Here is a 24,548-nt window from a genome sequence, read left to right on the forward strand (position 1 = left end):
GTTGGTAAGTTGATCATCTGCGTTAGAGAATAAACCCCTCTGTGTATTCTGAGGTTTGATAGGCACATGAAATTTGCCTTAACCTGGTATACAGCCCTGCCTTTTCCTGATGACAATTTTAAGCTTAGTAAAAAGCAACATGTAAGCGAACACAACCAAACCTATGCATAAAGAACAAAAATAGTGGAGTAATTGTAAACGAGAGCAAGCCTGTACGTCCCCAGTAATATCATGTGAAATAAAGAATCTGAACACCCATAAGTAAACCAAAAGTGAAATGATGCTATAATTCTATACATGTTGTAGCCGCTGAAAGTATTGTCACGTTAATCTCAATGGTAGTCATCAGGACACAATCAAAACATTAAAAACCTGATGTAGTATGCTTTAGAGTCCTTTTATTTATCTCCCCTTACTAGGTGTCTCATCAAGCTTTGGATTTCCCAAACTAGTTATTGGAACGCTTCCTACTTTTACAGGTGCTGGAGGACTACCTACCTTTACCCTGCGTGATCTTACCAGAGTAGTCTGATTGGTCTACACTAAAGCTTCAAGGGTTAAGGTTCCAGAAGATTCTCCGGCTTTACTGGTATCTCAGTACCGCAGAGTGAGACCCATCCTCTGAGAATGAGAATTCTACTAGAATGCTATGTTCTATCGCAAGCTAATCAGTCTTATAACACACCTTGTGACTCCCAACAAAATCACCACAAAATGTAGTCGATCATGTCAGCAACATCAACCTAAACGGAGTTGGATTAATTTATTAACTAGCAGCCCCTATTTTTTAGTTTTATACACCACTTTTTTTAATCTATTTTGCACCTGTAGTTGGGTATGTTACAGGTTCCACAATTTTCCAGGATTTTTTGCCTACAGCTAGAAGATAATTATTACATCATCCCAGGTCAGACGCTGAGAATCTGGATGTTGTCTGGAAACGCGCCATATCTCTAGGACCTCTTGTATCCAGACGTGCAACCAAGCAGGGTATAGACATACATAATTTAAAAAAAAAAAAAATCTAGCAACATATTCTATAGTATAATTTTTATACCCCGCCAGCGTTGTAAGGTGTAGAGGTTCATAGCATCGCGTGCACGTCTTTCCTAGGTAAAAAATAAATACATTGTGTTGAAAGCACGCTTTTCTCTTCCAGCTACACAGAGCTGGGGATCAAATATCAGGAGAAGAGAATTTGCTCTTTACACCAATGGGTAGAATTTTCTTTTGTACAGAACTCATTATCCAGATGATGGCTGAACAAATCTGTTTCAGTATTATTTACCCAGCTGTCCCAGCTGTACATTTTAACTCAATTTAGCCCAGGGAAAATCTACAAGGGTTTGCTTTACTTGAATGTATTGCTGCTAAATATGTTTTTAACTCACCGTAAAAGGGGCCAAAAAATGGGCCAATTACACAACAGTCTTAGTAAATAGGCCAAGGACGGGTTTATAGGCAGAGCATGCCGCTATGATCAATGCTTTGATCTATTCATGAACTTAGTTTCAAATTAATATAGGAAGGGGGCACCTCCAGACTTCATTTCTTCACCATAATGCAGTAACATCGAGTAAAACCCACAGGACGCAGGGTATAGCCCTGAAAGTCCCTAAATGTAAAACAGCAAGTGACGGCCCATCCGCTCTGCCCAACCTCTGAATACTTTCCGTAGTTCCTGGCAGTAAAATCTGCAGTTCAGGTAAGGAGGTGGGCGGGATTGACCACAAATGTGGCGGGAGCGGGTGGGATTGGGCACACATGCAGCGGGAGCGGAACACACACATTGCAGGAGCGGGATTTAAAAAAGCAGCCCCGCGCAGGGCTCTACCTCCAATTGGATGACCTATCACACACTCTCACTGCATGCTGTCTGATCCAGCATGCAGGAAGCGACATCACCACACCTGGGAACTTCTGAGCTCCGGCTAACCAGAGACTTCCCTTGTGTTCCTGAGGAAGTTGGGGACGTTCCTGCTGACATTGCGGGAAATACCCCCATTTAAAGGGGAAATGGGACCCGGAGCGTTCGAGTGTTGACCCGGAGAACTGCAGATGCGGAAGGAGTTCTCCAGGTCAAACTCTGAGTGTTCCCAGGCATGGACATCACATCCATTTCCTACATGCTAGATTAGTCTGCACAGAGGGAGAGAGACGCACAGGCCAGCTGTTTGGAGGCTGAGATGGCTAATGGAAGCTAGGGACAAACTGATGGCAAAGATGGCACTGTGGGACATGTTGCCCGGTGAAGTTGGGGAGGTACATTATTTTTTCACCAGAGTCTTCTGAATTCTAGTTACACCCCTGTATGGCTTTGAATTCTAGTTACACCCCTATATGGCTTTGTGTAATTTTGGTCTTTAATCATTATCATAATTTTAATCATTATCCATCTATGTGTATCTCACTCTATGATCATCATCATCCCTGCTGCACGGCGTCACTTGCTTGGCTGCCACAAAGAAGTATATTACACTGTTCCATTGCAGAGAGCCGGCAGGTGAATTGTCAGCTCCCAGGACACTCCCATAGGGCTGCTCTTACTTTGTTCTGCAAAGCACACAGATTTTTTTATGTTCCTATAATCCATCCCAACCGCTTCCCAACTCATCTGCTTCCATGAAAGCTGCGTATTGCGATCAAGAGAAAATTTATAGTCTCCTAAATCATTCAGGTATGTTACAACTTTTATTTTAATAGTTTACTAGTCGCAATATGTCGATGAATCATTTTTATTATTCTTTTGTAAATGTCACGTTTGCATATTCCTCTATGCGTTGGCTAATGCTTTGCATGTACAAAAAAAAGTCCGTTTTAACCTTTCACTACCTGGATTACATTTAGGGAAAAAAATACAGATAAATCATGAATTGTACAAACATCCCTTTATTATTTAATGTATACACACACACTACCGTTCAAATGTTTGGGGCCACTTTGAAATTTAGAGAAATAGAGTTTTTGAAAGAAAAAAGCAAATTGTGTCCGTTAAAATAACATGAACTTCTGTGTTCCAATGGCACGTTGTGTTCGCAAATACAAGTTTAGTTTAAAAAAGGCTAAATGATTATTAGAAAACCCTTTTGCAATCATGTTACAGCTAGAAATGTCTGTTTCCCATGAAAACAGTGACCCCAAACTTTTGAACAGTAGTATATACTGTATATACTGCATTGGGGGCTAGTGTGATGCACTCCATTTTACACTCTTAAATTCTGTCTAAGGAGTCTGCTTTTTTAAAGATGCTGTTCCACTTAGACAAAACATAAATATTCTCTATAATTCTAAACAAATAAACTTTAGGAGATCTGTTATATTATTTTTACTCTTAAATTTTAATAACACAGAAACTGTCTGCTTATGTGTCCCTTGGCAATTCCGTGTTTCCAGCAATAATTATAAATACGCTTTAATACATTTGATATGATAAAAAAAATCTGTCAACAGCTTTGGACATTCATCTGTACGAAAAAAGATTTTTCTAAAGCTGCATATAGTTCTAAAAAGTGGTAAATTTGGCAGACTATGTGGAACATCACTTGTCAAGAGTCCAAAATGAAATTATATTTCATTAGTTTCAAAGCTAGAACCATGGAAATCGATCTAAGACAATCGAGAATTGGTAGGTTGCTGGTCCATGAATGGATGGTTCCCATAATTCATTGTGTGACAGGATTATCTTTTTGTCTTCGAATATCATTAACACATTTAATCTAACAGTTCAGTCCAGTCTGGGAGGTTGGGGTGCATGTTGGGTTGATTGGATCACAAAGATGATACACTGATTAAGTTCAAAATGGATGGACTACAACATGATTGTGGCCGTTATTTCTCCTTGCAGAATGTCTCTGGTAATAAGTCCTATCCTATCAGAACATGCCAACCGCGATGAGAGCACAACAGCCCTCAGACATACATCAAAAAGAGGTCCTTCAGAAGCCATCATTAAAGAGAAGACCAAATGGGCCTACTACCACAAGCCAATCACTTTGGTCATTTTTGGAGCAGTAGTCTTTCTGACAGGAATCCTTCATACTATCTTTTACTTTACCAAATATGTGGATGTACCATATGCACTGGGGCCTGTGTTCCTTTCTATCGGGCTTGTGTTCCTCGTCACTGGTTTAGTGTGGTTACCAATTGTCACAGAGTCTATTAGGCGCAAAGGTCTACTGAGAAAAATGAATGCGCATATTTCTAATGTGACTTGACTTCCACATTTTGCCAATAAATACCTTAGCTCCATCTTCCCTAGTTGGTAGCCTGGCTACATGTAGGTAAAGCTCACTGTTAATCATCTTTACTTTGATAATTTATTGCTAAATAAAGTCGTTCATTCTTAGAAAAATCTTTGTTCATTATAATTAGTTTTATTTTTCTTTCCAAGCATTTGCTGTCTTCAAGTCACCCATCGTTGTCAGTGGCGTATCATGGCTGGAAGCATGGTCACTATGGTGTCTCCATAGTGTGTATGGGCCAGATACAAGGGAGATCTCTGATCTCCCCAACTGGCGCAAGGAGCATTGGCTCACCGGGGAGCCTAATAGGACCATCTGCATACAGTTATGACACCTGCCATCCCTGGCAAGAACACACCAAAGAGCTCTGGTCTTGACACCAGTTATACCAGGCTGAAATAAGCTGAGGGGAGCCTCAGACCATTTTTATTAATTAAAGAGAATTTTTTCAGGGGGAGACCATATTGTATTTGCTTATCATTGTGTTGTCCATGCGTGCTCAAAAATAAATGAATAAGCATTATTGAACCCTGAACCCTGCAGCCACATTTACTACTTTGCTCCAAGAACTTCTCATTATATAAAACATCTGGCATCCCCTAGGTGATGAATTCTGCAGCATTCTGTTATAATGGAAGCATTATAGTATAGAATAAACGTGTTGGTTTTTAAGCTTTGATGGCGGTTACCCAGATCTTTTTGTGCTCTTCTTATTGTAAGTCTATTCTGGTTTCGTGGCCCACGGCATAACAGGCTTTATAGCCAGCATTGCAACAGTGATCACACAAGAGCGGAGAGAAGGTTATCAGCCTAAGCCTGATGGCGGCCTAGACTCACCCGTCAGCATGAATCAACATCGCTGGCTCTGCTCTGACAACACATAAATATTCACCAAAAGTAACCATAATAATTATTGCATTAGCTGCAAGTTAAATTGGACACCTTCTTGGTATTAGTTGAGATAATAAAATAATGACCCAGAACATTAACACCAGAAAGGCCCAGGGGACAACTACAACCTTTAATAACGATTTTAAATACACAGAACCTATCGCTGTAACCAATTTAACAAGGATCACAGGCATTAGTAATCCCCTTTGCCTTTATTACTGCCGCCCGCAATTTTTTTAAGTTGCCACACATAACATGGCCGCGGCGTTTTGCCAACCACGCCACACTTCCGGCTCCCGAGAATTACGCATTTTCCGCGTTCCATTTCTTTCTGCGTGGTGGATCAAAGCACGTTGGTACAGCCGGACAAGTTTAACTTTCGTGAGTAGTCGGTAGACACTTGTCCGAAATGTATAATTAGAAGATTGGTTAAGTTAGCTTTGCTTCCTGTAGTGACAGGACGGTGAAAATATCAGCGGGGCCTTAGTACATTACACCCCCCCTAACCCCCTCTATTTACGGGGTTCACGTGACACGGTCCCAATCTGCATATCAACACAATTTACAGTAGTAGGAAATGTATTTGTTTAACTTCCAGCTAAAGCATAAATAGAACTACAGATCCATACTAATTAATGGCGTTAATAAACTGTGACATGTTTACAAGTACTTGGAATGGCGAGTTATTAATCCCAGCAACGATCACTATGATGGCTTATTAGTAATGGGGGGGGAGGGGGTGTCTGTCAAATTTGTATATGTATATATATATATATATATATATATATATCTCACACACACTATATGGACATTACACCAACAGGGAATTTGATGACATCACATTCTAAAATAGTTGCCCCCTCCTTTGCAGCTCAGCTTCCACTCTTCTGGGAAGGCTTTCCACAAGATATTTTGTGGCGATCAGGGCTCTATGCGGCCGGTCAAGTTCCTCCACACCAAACTCATCCATCTGTGTTTTTATGGAGCTCGCTTTGTGCACTGGGGCTCAGTCATGCGGGAATAGAAAAGCGCCTTCCCCAAACTGTTCAAACAAAGTTGGAAGCGCAGCATTGTCCAAAATGTCTTTGTATGCTGTAGAATTACCATTACCCTTCACTGGAACTAAGGGGCCCAAACCCTGAAAAACAGCCCCAGGCCATTATCCCTTCTCCACCAAACTTTACAGTAGATGCCATGCATTCCGGTAGGTAGTGATCTCCTGGCATCTGCCAGACCCAGATTCCTCCATCAGACTTCCAGATAGTGAAGCGTGATTCCTCACTCCAAAGAACACGTTTCTACCGCTCCAGAGTCTAGTGGCGCTGTGCATTACACCACTCCAGATGATACTTGGTATTACCCATAGTGATCTTAAGCTTGTGTGCAGCTGCCCAGCCATAGAAACCCATTTCATGAAGCTTCTGACGCACGGGGCTTGTGCTGATGTTGCTTTCGGAGGCAGTTTGATCTCTGTAGTGAGTGATGCTACAGAGGACAGGTAATTTTCATGCACCGTGCTATGCGGCACTCGGCAGCCCTGCACCGCGGCTGTGCGTAGTCTGCGCTTGGTTGCTGAGCTGTTACTACTACTAGACATTTCCACTTCATGGTAATAGCACTTACAGTGGACCGGGGCAGAGCAGATGATTTAAAGTCACTGAGCTCTTGTGCACCAAGGTTTGTTATAACAACATCATTTTTTATAGGGTTAAAGCCTCCTGAGACGTTTGGACAGCACCGTGTCTGCTAATCATACAATGCAAAGTAAGCCAAAATGTAAAAAGTATAGCAAGGTGTTTTATGCTGAAAGCGTTTCCAAGCTTTGGTCACTGAACTCGCTTTCTCAACTTTGTTTTTCAGCAAATATGAAGATGTGTGAATATGATGAATTTTTGAACTCCCCTCCAAAGAAAACTGTGAGGTTCGGTGGGAAAGTAGCAGAAGTCTTGATGAAATATTCAAAGGTGATTACAGAATATCTGCAGCAATAAGACATACGTTTCTTTATGGAATGAATTTGGTTTGAATCCCCTTGTGGGACCAGAGATGTACGCAGATACCCTTTAGCAGCGTTACATTTGTAATCAGACCATTTGGTTATACGGTTTAACTTCTAGATATCTAGTGATGAGCAGCGGTTTACATGTTATGCAGTTTGTACAGGCTGAGAAGTGTTTGGAGAAACAATTCTCTTGAACAGGACTCCACAAGCGGCAGGTACTCACCTCCAGCCACCGATTGCTCACACAAGATTTCAGTGGGGTCTGATGAGACCCCCTGCACGCATACACATCTGGCGTCAATGGGAGCGCTTTCATGCCAGTGACTTTCAACAGGTGTGTTTTTCTTTCTTTCTTAAAGTAAAAAATGTATATTAAACTGCTCAATAGTTTATGGAGGCTGCGGGTACCCTAGACTGTCCCGTTACTATGCATGGTTTAATGATGAGGCCACCTAGGATAGTTAACTGACCCTTTAATTTCACATTTGTCCTATGAATTGTCCTGGACACGTCTTCGTTTTAGCGGTGTAAAGAAATAATTGTAGCTTAATGAGTTCTGCTATTATGCATATGCTGTCAGACATCTATAAGCGTATCACTGGGTGGGCGATTTTCACACAGGTCCTATCTTCAGTGTCTCAGAGCAAGGACAACCCTGAGAGGCAGACTCAATAATAACTATATCATGCCACCAGAATCTGTAGACCTAAGTACAAAGTTCATACTCTTATCTAAGGGAGATACTATACAAAATTACTTCTCATTGGTGGAGAAGAAAACTTCCTGCATCATATTAAGCAAGTGGAAGCATATAAACAGTTTTTCATTTGTACTGTTTTGTCTAGGGAGAAACTGCCGACTTTGAGCTTTTAAAGCATCAGTTATCAGATCCTGACATAAAGGTACAGTATGATGTTTGAGTCTTTGAGCATTTTACTATCACACATTTATATATGACATGTGTGTGTTATATATATATATATATACACCGATCAGCCATGACCACTGACATTTGAAGTGGATAACACAGATAATCTTCTTATATTGGCCCCTGTCAGTGGGTGGGATATATTAGGCAGCAAGTGAACATTTCGTCCTTAAAGTTGAAGTATTAGAAGCAGGAAAAATGGGCAAGCGTAAGGACCTGAGCGACTTTGACAAGGACTAAATTGTGATGGCTAGACGGCTGGGTCAGAGCATCTCCAAAACTGCAGCTCTTGTGGGGTGTTCCTGGTCTGCAATGGTCAGTACCTATCATTGATGCACATGGGGGGCGAAGGCTGACCCATGTGCTCCAATCCACCAGACGAGCTACTGTAGCTCAGATTGCTGGAGAAGTTAAAATTGGTTCTGATAGAAAGGTGTCCAACTGCAATTTGTTGTGTATGGGGCTGCGTAGCTACAGACCAGTCAGGGTGCCCATGCTGACCCCTATCCACCACCCAAAGCTCCTACAATGGGCAAGTGACCATAAGAAATGGACCATGGAGTAATGAATGGGAGAAGGTGGCCTGGTCTGAAGAATCACATTATCTTTTACATCATGTGGATGGCCAGGTGTGTGTGCGTTGCTTACCTGGAGAACACACAGCACCAGAATGCATCCATAGAAGCCCCACCTCGCAACTTACTGACCTTAAAGGACCTGCTGCTTGGTGCCAGATAGCACAGCACACCTTCAGAGGTCCAGTGGAGTCAAGGTCAGGGCTGTTTTGGCGGCAAAAAGGAGGGCCTATGCAATATTAGTCATAATGTTATGGCCGATTAGTAGTGGTGGGTGTGTGTGTGTATATATATATATATATATATATATATATATATATATATATATATATATATATATATTCATACACACAGTGTGATACTTTCTTGGTTACCACCAATTAAGATAGCCCTAAACATATAAGCACATGACTCCTGCACAATCTTCATGACTGCATACAACAAAACTGATGATGCTGTTATTTATTTGACTTCTACACAGGATGCTCAGATTATAAATTGGCTGCATGAGTTCCGCATTTCAGTTACATCCCTTACGAAAGACCACGAGCAGCTAGTCAACATTGTACTGGTAAGAAACCTGATATATATTACTAATATCATTATTTTGGCGTTTCATCCACATAGACACAGTGCTTAGACTACCACAGTAATAGCTCTGTGGTGATTATTTAATTTGGGTGTTAAGTAGAACTTCTTTAATAAGTAGAACTATATGTATCTGTACTCTTCCAGAAGCTGCCATGGTTATACAGAAGCAAAGAAGTTGTGGAAGAATATTTAGCATTTTTGGGAAACCTTGTGTCAGCCCAGACACTATATCTGAGATCCTGCCTGAAGATGGTTATCTCACATTTTGTCCCAGGTATTTTTTAATCACTCACCTTTTCTATTTACTCTGTCCCTTAAAAGTAAATAAACTTGTGTGTTTTCTGACCAGTCATGTGTATCATCCCACCATGTTTCTGTGTTACCGACCAAAACAAGCTGTTCCTCCCTTACCAATATCTCCTGGGTGTCAAGCGTCTTACATTTGCTAGAAGTCATTAAAGTTTACTAGCCTTTTTTGGTTCATCAGTTAACATTCACTTCATGACCGCAGATTTAATTTAATGTGCCTTCTTATTGTCTGTTAACTTTTTTTCCAAAACTAGACCCCCCCCCCCTTCCGCCCTACTTTAGCTGCAACTCCATTTCTGCATTTGCCCTCCCCTCCCAGCACTTAGTTTAAAAGCTCCTCCATACCTCCAACCATGCTCTTCCCCAATATTGCAGCCCCTCCAGCTAAGCATGCATGTAACTAGAAGAAGCTACAGCCACAGAGCTTCATTGGAGCACTCCCTCCAAGTTTAAACCCCCAAACCTCACCCCCGCCCCCGAGAACGTTAGAGCTGGTTGATGCCCACTGGCAGGCAGGATATATGTTTGGCCAAATACATCTCCTGCAAGCCAAGGAGCTGGGTTGGGGACAAATGGTGAATGCATGGGTTTTTGTGGGGGGTTTGGGTGAGTTAATTTGAAAGGTGCATTCAGCTTTCATATACATTAAAGGGTATAGACAGGTAGGGTGTATCTATCGATACAGATGCTTTGTTATATTACTGAAGAAATAGCACAATTGGATCTGGGTACCTGTGTCACCTGGGGCCGATCTAACAATCTATGTTTGCTGGAAGGAATGGCATTTATCACTGACTATGTATTTTTTTTTCCCCCCTCTTAGCACGTGTAATTATAAAAGAAGATGATGTCAATATATCAGACTCAGATGATGATGATGAAAGTGAGTATGAATTTGCATTTAAACTCTTTTACCACCGACAACATTAAGTCTACAAGGAACCGAAATGTACAGAATAGCACTAAGGATATTTGTCTGGCAATGTCAGTTTCTATGGGCATTTTTAAATATTACTTGCCAACAGGGGCTTACATCCCCTATATTTTTATTCTCAATTGCCTGGTTATGTTTGTGGAACATAAGAGATGTAAGTAGGTCTTTTTTTATGTTTCATGAAATTAAACCAACAAGTGCATCAATATTTTTCTATTCTGGTGAGCATCCTGTGTTTCTTATTTTATATCTTTTGTTATATTGTTTGTTTTTTTTTGTTTCTCTTGCAGATATTATTGCAAACTTTACCACGTGTCACAGAGCTCTTCAAATCATTGCACGATATGTCCCTTCGTAAGTGCTTTTTTTTAACCTCTAAATTGAGGCTTGATTGCTTCCGTGTAAAACGCTTACTAGTAGACCTATCCCGTCCTCATCTCTATATCTGGGTCTGCCATCTCTCAGATGCCGAAGAACAAAGCAACACGAGTGGACATTAAGAGGTGCACAAAATCAAAGTTTGATCCCTAATCAAGCTTACCAAATGGCTCTAAATAGGGAATTGAGCTCTCTTAAAGAGATCTCCAGGAGAGATCAGTTCCATATATAGAGCCCTTTGACCTCTCAGATGTCTTCCTTTGTGCAAAGCAGTCTTTGTATCTGGTAATAAACATCTGTTGTTACCTCACCCTGTGGTTAGTTAACTTTGTTTGTGTGTGTGTTTTTTTTTTTTCATAGGACGCCACGCTTTCTGATGCCGATACTTGGGGAAAGCTTTCCTTACATAAGCAAGTCTACAAGAACACTGGTGAGCTTATTATAGTAAAATCTAAGGCACATGGGAGCATAGAGCATTTTATTCTGGCCGTCCTTCTCTTCTTCTCCCTTGCATGCATGTCTAAAAGATAAAGGGCCACCCCATTTAGTAGTGGGCATTGGACATGATCATAAATGTAAAGGCCAACGCACATTCACGAGAGATAGATTGGCTATATCTTCTGTGATATCATTCTTTATTTACTTGCAAACACAGATAAAAAAATGTGCCATGCAATTTGTGGTAATAATGTTCACTGAGCCATTATGCCAATGGTTCTAATTTCAGCCTTATCTTCACAGTTTTGATTTAAAATACAAAAACACATAAAAAGACTTGATTAGCTCCAAGTGAAGCCTCAGCTGCTATTCTGCATTATATCATTTCCCTGTAAAGCAAAGGAACAGCATCCATAAATGTTTTCCCAGACCTCGAGTGTCTTTAATATGAACATCTTGGAACTATTTTAGTTTTAATAATAGCCATTATTTTTTGTGTTGTTTCAGGAATGCTATGTGCACAACCTCCTACGAATCACTGTCTACTTCCCAACACTAAGGCTGGAAATTTTAGAACTTGTCATTGAAAAGTTGATAAAGATTGACGTAAGTGTTTAACCCCTTCGAGACAAAGGCTGATTTTACTTTTTGTACCCTTCGTGACAATGGCCTTTTTAACATTTCTGCGCTGCTTGTGTTTAGCTGTAATTTTCTTCTTTCCCGTTTACTGAACCCACACACATTAGATATTGTTTTTTTCAGGACAAGAAGGGCTTTCTTTAGATGACATTGTTTTGATTGTATCATATTATTTACTATTAAAAAAATTATAAAATATGGTGAAAAATTTAGAAAAAAATGACTGTTTCTAACTTTTAGTTGAAAAATCTTTTACTCATCTATAAAAGGTAATGAAAAAACCTGCTAAATAGATTCTACTATTTGTCCTGAGTTTAGAAATACCCAATGTTTTTATGTTTTTTTGCTTTTTTTCTACCCATTATGGGGCAATAAGTACAGGTAGCGTTTTGCTATTTCAAAGCCATTTTTTCCAAATCTGGTAATTCTTCCCCCCATGTGCCATTTCGGGTATCTTTGAAGCCGGCCAATGCAATTTACCCCATCAAGTCATATATTTTTGAAAACTAGACAGCCCAGGGTATTCCAAATGCTAGTATTTTAACTCTTTCCATGCACCATATCTACCACCAGTCTTTGTCAAACTTTATGGTAGTCATTTTTTTGCATTAGTTTTGTCATACACATTTTACTTCAGGTATGAATTAAAATGTTCTAGTTTATGTCACTATCACAAAACACCCCAATATGTGTTCAGCAACATCTCCTGAGCGCAGCGATACCCCACATGAATGATTTTGCCTGGCTGTTTGGGGGCAAAAGGGCCACATTTGGGGCATGCGCATTTTTCAATGTTGAACTTTGGCATTTGGGGATCCACTGCCCATGCCCTATTTGGTACATCTTTGAGCCGAGCCATTTCAGTGTGCCCAATAAACCCATATATTTTTGAAAACTAGACACCCCAGGGTATTTCAAATGCTAGTATTTTAACTCTTTCCATGCACCATATCTACCACCAGTCTTTGTCAAACTTTGTGGTAGTCATTTTTTTGCATTTGGTTTTCCACACACATTTTAATTCAGGTATGAATTAAAATTTTCTCATATATGTCACATCACAAAACACCCCAATATGTGTTCAGCAACATCTCCTGAGTACAGCGATACCTCACATGAATGATTTTGCCTGGCTGTTTTGGGGCAAAAGGGCCACATTTGGGGCATGCGCTTTTTTCAATGTTGAACTTTGGCATTTGGGATCCACTGCCCATGCCCTATTTGGTACATCTTTGAGCCAGGCCATTTCAGTGTGCCCAACAAAACCATATATTTTTCAAAACTAGACACCACAGGGTATTTTAAATGCTGGTATTTTAACTCTTTGCATGCACATATTTTACCACCAGCATTTTTTCAAAGTTTGCAGTAATATTTTTGTGTGTGTATTTTTCCCACACACACCTACTTTATGTATGAATTTACAGCTCCTGGTATATGCCGCTGTCACACGACACCCCATAATGTGTTCAGCAACATCTCCTGAGTGCAGTGATACCCCACATGCATGGGTTTGTCATTTTTTGGGGGAACTAAAAGGCCACATTTGGTACGTGTGCATTTTTCTAATTGGAAATTAGGTGTGTGGCCATCCTTCCCCCCCGTGTTAATTGGGACCTTGTTGAACCTGGCCCATTCAATTTACCCCATCAAATCATACATTTTTTAAAAGTAGACACCCCACGGGCATTTAATATGCCAGTATTTTAACTTTTTCCATGCGAGAATTGTTTTAAGCTGATATGCTAATTTTAGGACTTGCTCACAAAAATATATTTTTTATATATATATATTTTTTTTTTATTTTTTTGAAAAAAAAATTTAACATTTTTTTTCAACTTGGAGGTTCCCCTGATAGTGACATCAGTGGGAAATGATTTTTACATTTTACTGTTTTTTACTATTTTTTTCTAATTATTATTAATTTTATTTTATTTTTTAATTTATTTTTACTAATCACACTGTGATTAGAAAGCTGGGCTCCATTGACTTGCATGGTGAATGCAGTACCTGTATTCAACCTGCAAGTGGAGCCAAAGTTCTCTAGATGGTCTGGACCATCTAGCGAACTTTTAAAATTTGTGGTTCCTGTTACAGGACGGCGGCCATCTTCCTTGATGGCGAAGATTGCCGGCAGCTGCGGCTGTGACCGCTCTCCGGAGCGGTCACAGCCCATCAAAAGGTTAGTGTTTGGTGTCGCTGGATGCCTCCTGATCGAGGCATTCCAGCGACACCATTTAAGTTTAGGAGGCGATCGTCGATCGCCTCCTAAACGCTTTTAAAACGGGCGTCCGCCGCCATACAAAGTATGGCGGATGTTGACGCCCCGTGGAGGGGCCAGAGATGGCCCCTTCGTGCCGATCGCGGCGTTGCTGAATGCCTCGAGGTCGAGGCATTCAGCAACGCTTTTTGGGTGCAGAAAGCGATAGTAGATCGCTTTCTGCACCCGTTTAAAGACGTGCCGGTCCTGGCACGTCAATTGTCGTAAAGCACATGCTTTTCCGTGCCGTGCCAGGACCGGCAATTGTCATTAAGGGGTTAAATTGCCCATTTGTTGCGTTCAGAAAGGGGAAAATGGCTTATTCATATGTTTATGTGAAGGTCGATCTGACTTGGAACATAGGTGGAACCGTTAAAGGCTTTCTAATTGTGCTGCATCGTTTCTCTGCCTCAATTTCTTTGGCAGGATCTTTGGTCTGGTCTGCAGGACTCATAGTATTCAATTTGAGAACATTCTTTAAAAAAAGGTGCTGCTGCGTCTTTCCAAAGAGAGAATCAGAACCGTTTCCAGAAATGGGCAAGATATGTATTTAAAGAAAGGTTCTAGACCGTCAACTAGAGCAGCTGGATCAGTATGAGGATCCACTTGTCAAAACTCATAACTGCAATGAAAACTCAAGCATATGAAATTAGAAGATCAAGTTAATTAACCTTTAGTCATCGCTGGGGTTGAGAATCTACAAGAGTCAAAGTGTGTCCTGTTGTGTCCATTGATTCTACCGAATATTTAATTAAATTAAGCCTGCAGCTCTAAACGCTATAACTTTTGCGTTTCCCTAAACTTTTGCCTGAGATCTTTGGAGGCTTGATGGTGGCATTACTGGACAGTTTCTCATATTTATTGCTGACTTTCAGGTGAGTGTCCCACGCCATGATATAGAGGATGCAGAGGGGGCTGTGTTCCAACCTAATGGAGCGATTAATAGCAGCGCAGAAGAAGGACTCTTCAACATGGTAAGGAGATTAGCTTAGTAACAGGAAAAAATACTATTCAGTCTTCCATTCCAGTTTGGGTTTTTTTTGCACGTATTTGGTGCAGTAAATAGTTCTGTCTTATATTTCTGTGCATTCAGGGGGTACTTTTTATTTTCCCAGTTAAATTTATTATTTTTCTATGCCGCTTCTTATATTGTCCTCAGACATCTGTTTCTGAAAACCCAGTGAATTTGATGCCCTTTTGTCTTCTTTCTTGGCCTAAAATGTCAAGGAAACATTTATAGAGCATCTGACTTAACGTGTGTGTGTGTGTGTGTGTGTGTGTGTGTGTTTGCATAGGTATTTGCAGGTAAATTAAAAAATTCAGTCCCATGCATTACAGAAGGCAAACACGAGTGAACCTCTTCTGTGCAAGAAGGGCTGATATTTGAAAGTCATTTTACTTTTCATTTAACGGAATTACATAGGGCTTTCTGGGCATGAGAAGCCCACTGTTGGCTTTTGATAATGCTCGGTGATATCACAGAGTTGAGATGCTTCATAGCACAAAGCTTCATATGCTAAGAGACATTGTAAGATACCACATCTACATAAAGCAATGTCATAGGCATGGGGCCCATTGGTTTAAAACACATTTTCTATTAATTTATACATTCTGCTTGCAGTTGTGGCAGTTACACGTATATCATGTATTTATTGGATGACAGGAAGCACAATTCTTTAAGTGGATAGAATGCTAAGTCTTTTCAAACCCACAGGATGAAGATGAGGATCCAGAGGAGAAAAGAACTTCAATTGTTGACAATAATACAATGTCCCATCCCGCTGCTGAGCGCCTGGATTTACTGATGCTTGTCCTCTTTGCTTACATCAAAGACATTTGCTACACAAATGGTAACACTTCTGCAATTATGCCGTTAACAACAAAGTATCAATTCCTGTTATCGGTTACTTTAGCCATGGAAAACGTTCCTTTAGATGTAGATGCTGAACTCTTTCAAACCCTCGTGGGTTCAAACGTAGTATTGGCTATATATATGACCATAGGACAAGACCAAGGGCCAAATAAGGTTTAGTGCTTTTGCTGCAGGATAAATAGGCTGACTAAATGGTCCAAAAGGTTATTGTCTGCCGTCAAATTCCACGTTTCTGTATTGGAACTGAAAAGTATGCATCGATAGGAATGACGTGTTTTTAAGTATGGTTCAATTTGTGTATCTGACAGGCTCGCTGGACCTGAACAAAACAAAAGATTTATACAGAGATCTCTTGGCAACATTCGATAAACTTATTTTACCGACCCACGGCTCTTGCCATGTTCAGTTTGTAATGTTCCATCTCTGTAGCTTCAAACTGGTATGTATGTCATGTTCGATTATGCTGAGCCAGCAAGTTACACGCTGGTTTTAGTGCCTCTGGGAGGTAAAGCTGACTTTAATATCTTGCACAAGACATACTATGTTTACCTATTTTGCTAAGGCATACCTGGCCTGTTTTGATGTATTGAAACGTTTATCCCCCAAGAGTCTCATTATGATTTTGGATCGAGTGTGGGAATTCTGTACTTGCTACTCATGACATTATTACATCTGAGTGTTTAAGCTCCTTCCTAAAGGGAATAAGTCACAAAACAATTTCACTACAAAGGTGACACAATAAGAACCACATTCCTGCCCCAAGTTGTCGTTCATTTTGTTTCTGTTAGTCTGATGATTTGATTAGACAATGCAGAGTCTCTCTTACGAGACCCGCTTTAAATGATCTCTTTCCTATTGACTCTGTTGTAAACCCAGTTGATTGCTGAAAAATATCATAATTTTAACAAATTCTCTTGTCTTAGTAGTGTCACAACTGGAAGTCTTTTGCTTTTTTATCTAAGCACATTGTATTTTCTTAGGGTTGTTATGTTTAGAGTATCTGGAGTCTATTATAATAAGGATTATTACAACGTCATGTTGTTACAGGGACTTGCTGAAGCCTTTCTGGAACATCTTTGGAAGAAACTGCAGAATCCCAATAATCCTCCAATTATCAGACAAACTGCTGCAAGTTACATTGGGAGCTTTTTGTCTCGAGCCAAGTTTATCCCAGTGGTGTAAGTAATGCCACCACGGCGTTATAGAACTGTGACCGTTTCTTCATATTTATATTTTGTTACCGTCTGTATAAACCCTGCTCTGTTAAATGGAAAAATAAACGCGAAACATCTTGGGGGTAACGGTTTGATTAGGAAAGACTTCTCTTATAGAGAGGGTGCTTAACTCCAGTAAATTATATGTGCTGCGTGTGGTGAATACTGTATAAGATGACAAAAAAACACAATAGTGGTAGAAGAACTATTAGTAATATAAGGTTAATGGGATATTATAGAGTTCTGAGTCCGGCTATATTAAAGTCTGAGCAAAGCATTAAGCGAAGCATCCTTCACTTACTCGGGTATCTCTTTTCTCCATCAGTTATGGAAGCCACATACTCAGTAGTAAACATAGAACACACAGACGTTGTGATCACTATATGCATAGAATTTTTTTGTGTCCGGAAACCTTGGTAGATTGTGTTTAACTGGTTGGTGGGAACCCTCGGCGAAGTTTCCTTCATTGGATCTGTTTGTGCCCGCAGGACAGTGAAGGCCTGTCTTGACCTTTTGGTCAACTGGCTGCACCGGTACATTGACAATCAGGATGCGGGAAGCAGGGCTTTCTGTGATGTGTCTTTCCACGGCCCCTTCTATGCAGCAAGCCAGGCTGTCTTGTACACCTTAATATTCCGCCACAAGCAGATTGTAGAAGGGGACTTACGTAAAGGTACGGTATATTAAAAAAAAGTCTGTATATAAGTAGATTTGGCATTTTACATTTCCCACGCTCATTATATTAAATGGATAGCAAGGAGTCGTTGGGTCTATCCATCTATGCAGGAATTTGGGATAACCTCCCGTGGTGGTGTGCTGTCAGTAATGCCAGTCATTGGTCTTATTGTACTTACCCGAGAGTACTGCCTATTGCACTTTAATACTATAATTTGAAACACTGTATATTATAATTACTGGTGTGCGCTGTATGATGTTTGCTTTGTCTTTCTAAATGATCTCAATGAGATGAAAGGCATTAAAATGTACTTATGAAGTGTGAGATGCTAGACACATTCCTGATGTAGATGCAGACCAGTTACTTGTAGGCCTCGTGTGCATCTATAAATGGTGCATGAATGAACGTACATGGCAACATCTTCACTGTTATTCTGCCAACCCCTTTCCACAGAAAGTCTTAAGGAATGACTTTGAAAGGCCAGTAAATGGTCAAGGGCTGTAGTGAGGAGTTACCCCATTTCTAAATGTATACCGTAACGTACAAATCCCATATAGAGCTCCTTAACTCGTATAGTGTTATTAATATGCAGCAGAACTGAACATTTTTGTCTTTGTAAAGGTTTGGCCTATCTCCAGGGTCTGAATTTGGAACGAATCGTTATGTGCCAGCTCAATCCTTTGAAGATTTGTCTTCCTCCGGTGGTCAACTTCTTTGCAGCGATCACCAGGTACTTCCAAAACCATCCTTTACTTCAAAAGGTCACACTGGCTACTTATATTTCATTAAAAAAAGACCTACATCTTACAACTCTTCTTGTCCTGTAGGTTAGAATGCATCCTCTTCCTGAGCATCTTGCCCTCTAGTGCTCTTAGTGTAAAGATGATTTGGATTTAATAAATACACCTCCGTTCTATATTTTCTCAGTTGTGATCATTTTTTGTGTCCCTTCTCCCCAGGAAGTACCAGCTGGTGTTTTGCTACACCATCATAGAGAGGAACAATCGGCAAATGATCCCCATTATAAGAAGTAGCTCCGGTGGGGACTCTGTCCAGGCGTCCACTAATCCACTTGACAGCTTCTTTCCCTATGACCCTTGTGTTTTGAAAAGGTATAATAAGGCGACAGTTGTGTGTTTTGACGTTATTCAGGAAACAGATATAGCTGTTTTTAGCTGAAACTTATACCTTCTATTGGGCTGGCATAAAAAGGTTTGAGTCAGCAGTTAACTGGAAGTTCTACAGCGGTTATGGTTCATTCTTGATTTGCACGGTACTTTCAATAGGATAATCCAGTTGTCTGTTAGGGCACTATTAGTGGTTACCAGCGATGCACCTAAATAGTAGTTCCTTCATCTATTTCCCTTCTCTTTCTATATTGTTTTATAAAGGCCCTGAAGATTGCAATTAGGACAATTAGTCTTGTGACACTTTTCCATTGAGAGTAGGGGACAGGAAATTAGACATTTACCATAAACACTTAAAAAAATGACCTGCGGTCACTGCCTTTGCCGTTTTAGCAGGGCCTATGGTAATGTTAGGGGGTGATACTAAAATTTACAATAGACACCTTAACCCCTTCAGTCCCCTATAGACGTACCGGTACGTCCAAAAAAACGCATCCCAGGAATCCCCCATGGACGTACTGGTACGTCCTGCCCTTCTTGCAGGGACACATCCCTGCGGCTACACAGGAGTTCAGGCTGTCGTTTGACAGACTGGACTCCCCCCTGACAAAAATACAAAAAAATATATTAAAAAAAAAATAATTTAAAACAAAAAACCTTACATCCCATTGCCCTAACACAACATCTAACCAGTATACCCCTCCTGTCCCCGTTCAGAACCCCCAAACCCGCATAAGCATACAAAATCTACGAATAATGTACACCTTATAGTATGTTCCCTATAAGTGCTGGGAAAGTATGAAAAATCTATATAAATTAGGTATTTCTGAAATCAGGACACCTGAATTGATAAACTTGGAGGGGATTTTCCATCACTTTACCTAATTTTGTGAGACTTCAGAGGGAAAATATATTTAAAAAAAATTAGGGTTTTTTCTAATATTAGCTAGTTTTTACTAAATTTCTCATCCTTAATTTTCAGCTAATCATCTAACTAGGGTATGAAAAGAAAGCTCTATCTCTCCTTGAAAAAACAATATATATAGTTTACATGACTACGCTATTTGCAGGAAGAGAGAATAACCGCTAAACCGACATACCCCAAAAATGGCAAAATTGCTTCGGGCTTTGAGGTACCAAAAACCCCTGGGACTGAAGGGGTTAAAGTGTGACATACGAGTGTTTTTTTGCATTGAGTATGTTTGTACAAGCAGATACGAGTATCTCAACTTTTATTTTAAACAGGTGTAAGAAGGTCATTGATCCAATTTATCAGATATGGGAAGAGTCAAATGCCGAAGATTTAAAGGGACCTCAAAAACACATCAAGGTATCTGATGCAATTGGCTTAACCTGGGTATTATTCCATTTTCCCCAAATTATTTATGGGTAGGTTTTGCCCTGTTTATGGCCATATAAGGCGGTTTGAGGGCCAAAACGCAATGGTGCCATTTACTGCTGCAGACACACTGACAACCTTCCTTATTAAACCATCCCCTTAAAGAGAAGCAACTAATTAAATGAGTTGTCCCTTTTGTGTTTGACCACAATGTATTTGTTACACACGTATTATTATTTATTGATTTATATAGCGCCATCATATTTCATAGCGCTGTACAATGGGTAGACAGGACATAACATGTAGCTCGACTCAAAAGAGCTTACAATCTATTAACCTGGCTCTGCACAGTGTATTTGGACCCTAGGGCAGCTTTAAGTGGAATGTTACATGAACGTTTCTTTAGCGTTTTGCATTTTGTCTGTGCAGGGGGCTACGGCAGATGAAGAAGACGATTTTCTCAAAGGTGAAACGCCTCACAGTGATGGTGGAATAACACCGGGTTCCCTGGAGGCTCACCTCAGGAGCCCTGCTAGCAGCGTGGGTTCCCCTCCTGTCTCTTTCCTGCGACGTCCTTTCTGAGCATCCATCAGTACACAAGGGCGCAAGTCATAGCTCCGAGGAGCTCCCACGTCAGTCCTGCTTCACATGAGATCTTTTTACTACCCACAGATGTCTGGAGGATGAGCTGACGCTGTGTTTTGTGTATGTGGATGAATAGCGTCACTTGCAGGAAGCATTACTACACTGACACCGCAGAGCAAGAAACAGCTATAGATGTCACCGACCGATCTTGAAGGAATGTTGTAAAGATCTAAAAAATGTAAATCACAAATGCCATTTTCAGAAATAGGTTTTCCATTTTTTGCTGGGCCTATTTCTGCAAAAAGGTACCAACTTCATAATTAAACGTGGCAGGGTATATTTGTGAAGCGCTGTCATCCATCGGCACCGATACACAAGGCCTGGTACATGTGGCCGTGAATGCTACTTTTCCCACTAGACGCTTGTTGGCCGCGCTGCTCACAAAGGCCAGAAGACCTTATGGCCGCTGGATGTCTTCATTAAGTCATTCATACTTCAGGGTCTGATTGCTTAAGTGGATGAGCACATCAGTGTGACTTCAAATTATGGCGGCCGGCAGGCACCTATGAAGACGCTGTAGAATAAATCACGTGGACCTCTGGGAAATTCTTTTGACCATGCAAACGTCATCCCCGCCCAAAGATGCCGCATGGACCCAGGTTTATTTTTAATCATCCTGTGACATGCACCATATTTTGGGGCTGTTGTACTTTTTCTTCACCATATTTACGTTAAATGTCATTTTGCAAGGATATTTAACTGTAAGGATTTCAGTTTACAATATAAAGCAAAATATATTTAGTTGTAAACCCTCTCAAAAGTGATGACGTTAAAGAGCATTCAGATTGAGCACAATGTAAGGGAATGAGTTCTCATTCTGTATATCTGTGTCATCCATCATGTGAAAATCAACTATTGGTATATCCATGAAAACGTACGAATGCCCAATTCTGATCAATAACATTTTTTTTTCTGCAGATGCAGGAAAGTTAGGCTTTTCTTTTTTTTGGGAAGTAATATTCGTAAGGTTGTGAATGATGTAACAATCGTAGATACTTATGCTGACCTTGTAATATTTTGTGTTGTTTTGTTTTATTATGTCCCAATGGAGAAGACCTTGCTGCGCATTAGACAGGGTTTGACATCCCTGCTCTGATGGGAAATGTGAAGCAATGTCCTCTCGCTAGATTTAACCCTTTTCTAGACACCCGCCATTAACTTTTCAGTAATCAGAGGTGAATTTCTTTCACATAAGTGATAATACCCATTCTATGTTTATTTTGCATTGTGGCAACAAAATGACCGAAATCTGCAGGTCTATGTAATTTTATCTGCTGTTCCTTTTTCTATCTTGTCTTGTGATTTTTGTATGTAAAGTTTAATCAAATTTGAGTTTGTCAATAAAAACACAAGAGATCACACACGCACACACATGTCCCTTTATTTTTTCACTGCCTACTTTCCAGCACTCAGTCTTTGAAGCTGATCTGCGACTTCTGTAAACTGTAAACCTGCTAAATAGATACTACTTTTTTGTATTTAAGTTTATTATACAAACTGATTATGATAAAACAGACATCAACCTGTTTTAGCAGGAATACATAAATCGGTAGTATCGGTACAGGTAGACGATAAGCAGTACTGCGACGCAGCGCAGGGCAATGCACGTTACAGTACGACTTCAGTTACGGAAAGCTCAGTAGAAGCAGTGTACAATTACATTTCCAGACGTGGCGCATATGGTTAGCACTTTGGTGGAACATAACCTGGGGAAATGGGGGGGGGGGAGGGGGCCGAGGAGAACGGGGCTAGTCTTCAGCCTCTAGACTGTCCTTGAGAGAGTAGTCTCTCAGCAGGCTGTGGATAAGCCTGCGGCAGTCACGGACTGTGAACTGCTCCCTCCTCAGCACCAGGCGGTTCCTGGCAAACCATAGAGCGTCCTTTACACAGCACATGAGACGCCAAGCATCCTCAATGGCGCTCTCCGTGTGTGTTCCTGGAAAAAGTCCGTAAAGTACCGAATGGTAAGACAGGTACTTTCTCTCGATAGAGTCCTTGAGATCCAGCTCCAGGGCTCTGAACAAAGCCTGTGCAAACGGGCACTGCCAGAACAAGTGAAGGGAAGTCTCCTCCTCCACAATGCACTGTGGGCAGTGTCTATATCTGCACAGCCCCCTGGCATGCATAAATGTCCGTAGGGGGAGGCCTCCCTGAATGGCCATCCATGCCATGTCTTTATGCCTGTTGGTTAGCCTGCTCGACGACACGTTAGTAGCTAAATAGATACTACTATTTGTCCTGAATTTAGAAATACCCAATGTTTTTATGTTGTTTTTTTTTTTAATTGAAGTATGCAATGAATGGGCTCCCCTTTGAGCAGGATGGAGTTGTCTCCTTAGTTAGGATGCTTATTCTCCTGTGGACTTCATTGTAACACAGATCCGAGCCAACAGTGCCAGTGGCATCTCCTCCGGGTCTCTTTTTGTATTAACAATTAACCTAAGGTATGTTAATTGCTATGACATTATATTACAAAAATATATTATTTTAACCTAAGGTATGTTAATTAACCTGAGGTATGTTAATTGTTATGAAATTATATTACAAAAATATATTACAAAAAGCTCAGATTATGCTCATACAACAGACTAGAGAAAACATGCAGATGTGTGTTTGACCCTGTTTTTCTTCTCTCTTGTGAACCCCTAAGGCATATCTGGGGGTATAAGGCATATCTGGGGAGGGCAGAGGGGTATATCTGGGGGTATAGGACGTATCTGGGAGGCAGCGTGGCAAGCCTGGGCTCAGATGTGCATAAAAATAAAAACAAGAAATGCATTTTTCTCAAAGTTTTTTATTCTGCTTTTTTTTTTTTAACATCCAGCCAGTCAGTGGCAAGATTAGCTGGACAAGGGCAACTGCAGCAGCAGGGCTGTAACTTCTGTCAGGTAATAGCTTTAATCTTTTGTGAAGAATGAATATTAAGTACTAGTGCAACAGAGCCCTTTAGAATTCATTCTTCTTTAGTGGACTGTCAAGGAGAGTAGACGGCCTCTTTCACTATACATTATACAGGGCCAAGCAGCTCTTCCTGCAGCAGAAGCTCAATGAGACTAGTGCTTCATAATGTATAATGATACCTTTCCTTTAGTGAATAGACACCAAACACCAATAATTTCCCTCATGCTTTGTTTTCTGTCAGCTAACCCACACATGTAATGTCGATAAGCATATATCTGATCATAGAATATGATATATCATAAATATAGAATACTGTGGTATCAGGTACAGATGATTAATAAAAAGAAATCTGAAGCCAGCCCTCATCCACAGCGCAATGTGATATCGGTAACCACCAATTGAAACGAGCATGTGCTCTTGTCAGAACTTCTGTCGCGGAGCATGCTGGGACGTGTAGTTTTCAGCATCGCCCGAGCCGGAATACTCACGACCTGTAGGGACTACAACTCCCAGCCTCCCGAGCGCATGCAGGCTTGTCTCGACAGAGTCGTTGTGGAGGAAGTTTGGCTGCTGTAATAGACAGTTGG

The 24,548-nt window shown here is 40.7% G+C and overlaps 1 protein-coding gene across 1 annotated transcript; it reads left to right on the forward strand.

The window, feature by feature from the left end:
* Positions 1-7,003: 7,003 nt before the first annotated feature.
* On the forward strand, positions 7,004-20,997 carry LOC149278303 (RNA polymerase I-specific transcription initiation factor RRN3-like). The gene is made up of 17 exons (XM_089502145.1): positions 7,004-7,096; positions 7,980-8,036; positions 9,119-9,208; positions 9,373-9,502; positions 10,361-10,420; positions 10,762-10,825; positions 11,210-11,279; positions 11,795-11,893; positions 15,062-15,160; positions 15,901-16,036; positions 16,368-16,498; positions 17,107-17,237; positions 17,762-17,946; positions 18,571-18,679; positions 18,909-19,061; positions 20,322-20,406; positions 20,845-20,997. The coding sequence occupies exons 1-17, from the start codon at positions 7,004-7,006 to the stop codon at positions 20,995-20,997; spliced, it is 1,845 nt and encodes a 614-aa protein (XP_089358271.1).
* Positions 20,998-24,548: the final 3,551 nt, after the last annotated feature.

The sequence above is a fragment of the Sceloporus occidentalis genome, unplaced genomic scaffold (assembly GCF_023333645.1).
Source record: "Sceloporus occidentalis isolate IW3139 unplaced genomic scaffold, rSceOcc1.0.p SCAF_195, whole genome shotgun sequence".
In the NCBI taxonomy this organism is placed as follows: Eukaryota; Metazoa; Chordata; class Lepidosauria; order Squamata; family Phrynosomatidae; genus Sceloporus; species Sceloporus occidentalis.

Excerpts from the sequence above, each read along its gene's own strand:
- LOC149278303 (XM_089502145.1), top strand. The coding sequence starts at position 7,004 with ATGTGTGAATATGATGAATTTTTGAACTCCCCTCCAAAGAAAACTGTG. Across the intron at positions 18,680-18,908 it reads TTCTTTGCAGCGATCACCAG|GAAGTACCAGCTGGTGTTTT; the intron begins GTACTTCCAAAA and ends CCTTCTCCCCAG. Across the intron at positions 20,407-20,844 it reads GACCTCAAAAACACATCAAG|GGGGCTACGGCAGATGAAGA; the intron begins GTATCTGATGCA and ends TTGTCTGTGCAG.